Raw genomic sequence first — 3,148 nt, forward strand, 5'->3', positions numbered from 1 at the left:
TATTGACAAAGTTGAATTCTTCTACCTCGGCCAGGTATGTTTACAAAGGAAGACCAGCAGTCGGAGGTAACTGAAACATAAAAAGATTTATTGCGCTCGAGCGGGTACACCACCTCACAGCTCCATGTGGCTATGAGGGAAGTGGACAACTTACAATAGTCAGAGACAGCCTTATATACTTTTGTGCTTCATAAGCGTAGGTGGGGATGGATATGATAAATCAGCAGCTGTCAAGGATGATTAATGATCTCCAAACAATATCACGTACTGGTCAGGGCCAGTGACTCTGGAAATATGTATACTTGGCTTGCTGAACAATAATATAAAGGTTACTCACTAAACCCCATCAGTCATCAATAATCTTGTGATACACAGAAAATAAAGCAGAACTATGCATAACTTGTGCCAAGTATAAACATGGGCGGGCTTGTGGTTACAGAGTCAGGCGCCCATTTGATTAGTCATCCGGATACAGAGCAAAGGTTACATCTCTTGTGTCAACAACGATTCATTACCATCAGCAGTCTTTTGTTAGCTGTAATCTATTTGGAATTAGTTAGATAGGAAAGTTAAGCAAATGAGTCATTGACCTTTAAGCAACATACCCTGCTCTACTTGTGCGTCATAAGGTGAAGTGCAAACATATGCTCTGGGGTCGACTGGTGTATTAACATTTCTTTGTGCAGATGAAGCGGCCACACCATATGTGCTGAGGTGGCAAGCTAAAGAGACTAATACAAAATGGTGGCTAGGAAACACAAAATGGAGGAGCTTTTCGTCCATTACTAAAAACTGTATTTCCACAATCGGCCCTTTGGACGCAAGGTCCAACATTTTGTTGCGGCCTAATGCACATGTTCATATATGGGCCGGCTGTTACTATAGTGGGCCTCATTGCGCTCATTGACGTAATCAACAGTATTTGCGTCAGGAGGGTTATTATCTGAGATATCAATGTCCATCAATTGTTGGGTTACAACATCCCTCATAATAAGAGCATTAGTCACAGTTATTGGGGGCATTGGGGGTGGTTTTAACAATCGCCCCATACACTGGCAACACATGGGCAGACAATTGATTAGAACACAGCACCCTATTACCACAAGGAAGATAGCCACTAGAAACATCCCTATCTTCCAGCCCCAGGCAGATAAGGCGTTCCAAAAGGAACCTACAGGATCCCAGGGGCCAACATCGCTATGAGCCTGGGCACCTATATCATATAGTCTTTTGACAGCCTGCCTAACCGATGTTGATGAGTCAGGAATATACGTGCAGCAAGATACCCCGATCACTCTACAGACTCCACCCCGTTCTGCTAACATCATGTCTAACACAATCCTGTTTTGAAGAGAAACTAATCTGAGAGCCTTGAGCTCAACTGTTATGTTCTCAATTATGCCTGCTGTCTCTTCTATAGTAGCTTCTAGTAGACGGGACAACCTGCGTATGTTTCTGGAATTTATGGCAGGGCCATACCAAGGAACAAAGGCCTTTAGTACATCACCAGCTATCTCAGCCGCTGTATCCCCTTGATCAACACTCCTCCTACCTCTCAGAGTTCTGGATGCTTTATTCACTTCTGCAGTACTTTTTACAGACATTGCTGGTGTTACAAGACCTAGGTGACAACAGCCACCCCAATTCACTGGTAGCCATATATAGGCCCTGGAGCCACAAATGAAATAAACTGAGTCACCGATATAGAGTGGAACAGTTATTTCCTGGGAAGACACTTCAAATGTCATATTGCAATTGGTACTATTCCCCATGTTGGCGGTACCGTTGCTCCTAATACATATACTCCCAAGCACACTACGCTGCCTCATTTTCAAAAAAGGTATCTCTCTGGTGTCCCTATGGAGCGGAGGTGTGCTATCATTTTTTACCAACAGCAGTGGGGTGAATATGTTAGAAAAAGGGAACGTTGCATTTGGCAAAATAACTCCAGAGCAATTTCCTGACTGGAGAATGTCTTTGTCATAATGGGTGTACAAGGAGGCAGTTGGTGTTCTAGTGGTAGAACGGGAGTTTACTAAGTTGCTGAAGACCCTTATTAGCTCAACTTTCAGTATTGCAATGTGTAATGCATAACAGGATGCTTCAAATGGCAGGGGTACTTGGAGAAGGGGTATACCTTCGTCTACATAGGCTGGGAATTGCATACAGATCCAACAATTATTTTTATCAATTACTTGATGGGTCTGATGAAGTAAGGTAAGGAAAGAATTATGACGCATCTCCTCTCTGTGATCCATATCCTCTGGTGGTACTGTAACTGAGGGGACAAAGTCAGAGGGAAGCTCTGATGGGAGCGGGGCTGTTTTTGCAATTGGATGGTAGAGCTCTAGGAGATACAATAAACCGATGACCAAAGACATTATGCAAAATAACATACAGAATATGCATAGTTTGGAGTACCAGCGCCCCCTTTTGTTCACATTAAGGGTGGAATATGTATCCTCCATTTCTAGTAAAGGAAGATGTCTAGTTGTTCTTCCAAACGGAAGTACCATTCGCTCTCAGAATTTTTTTGATTTCTATAATCTCACAAGTGCGGCAGTTCAACAGTGTTCGTTATAGGCCTCACTGTTTCAGACCTTGCAATTGGCAAATTTGACCTCACACCCTCTCCTCCTATGGGTCGCTGGGCTTCGGAGGTATTTCTTTATTCTCTTTTCAGCTCAGAGTCGGCAGTGTCCTTATTTTACTAACCTCACTGCACAAGTTAGTCCTTTAAAGTTGGCACTATTCAGTGCGTGGCAGTTGGTGCTTGCTCCGTCCTAAGCACTCTTCATCTTCCTTAGGCGTAGATTGTATCCTGATGCAGCTTGTTGATCATCAATGCGTGCAGGAATGCAGTCACCAGTCCTTCGGTCAGAACGGTCCTCTTCCGGGGGCAGTGCTGGCCAGAACGGTGGTGCTCTCTTCACGTTTGAAAGATGAATCCAACTTTTATGTCCGTCACATCGAACCGCCGTCTGTGTGACTAACAGAACCTGCGCTGGCCCTTTCCACCTGGGCTGCAGGCTGTTCTTCCTCACAAAGTTCTTGGTCAGGACCCAGTCCCCGGGTCTGATGTTGTGTACTTCTCCTTCCAGAGGCGGGGACCATGTGTCTCTGACCTGTTGGCGAATGGTAGACAGGG

General features: G+C 44.6%; 1 protein-coding gene across 1 annotated transcript; it reads right to left on the reverse strand.

Moving 5' to 3' along the window:
• Window positions 1-845: 845 nt before the first annotated feature.
• LOC147665645 (uncharacterized) lies at window positions 846-2,516 on the reverse strand. Its single transcript, XM_086949617.1, has one exon. It carries the CDS (start codon window positions 2,514-2,516, stop codon window positions 846-848), a length of 1,671 nt encoding a protein of 556 aa, XP_086805743.1.
• Between the last annotated feature and the right edge of the window lie 632 nt (window positions 2,517-3,148).

Source organism: Lissotriton vulgaris, unplaced genomic scaffold (assembly GCF_964263255.1).
Source record: "Lissotriton vulgaris unplaced genomic scaffold, aLisVul1.2 SCAFFOLD_3247, whole genome shotgun sequence".
NCBI lineage: Eukaryota > Metazoa > Chordata > Amphibia > Caudata > Salamandridae > Lissotriton > Lissotriton vulgaris.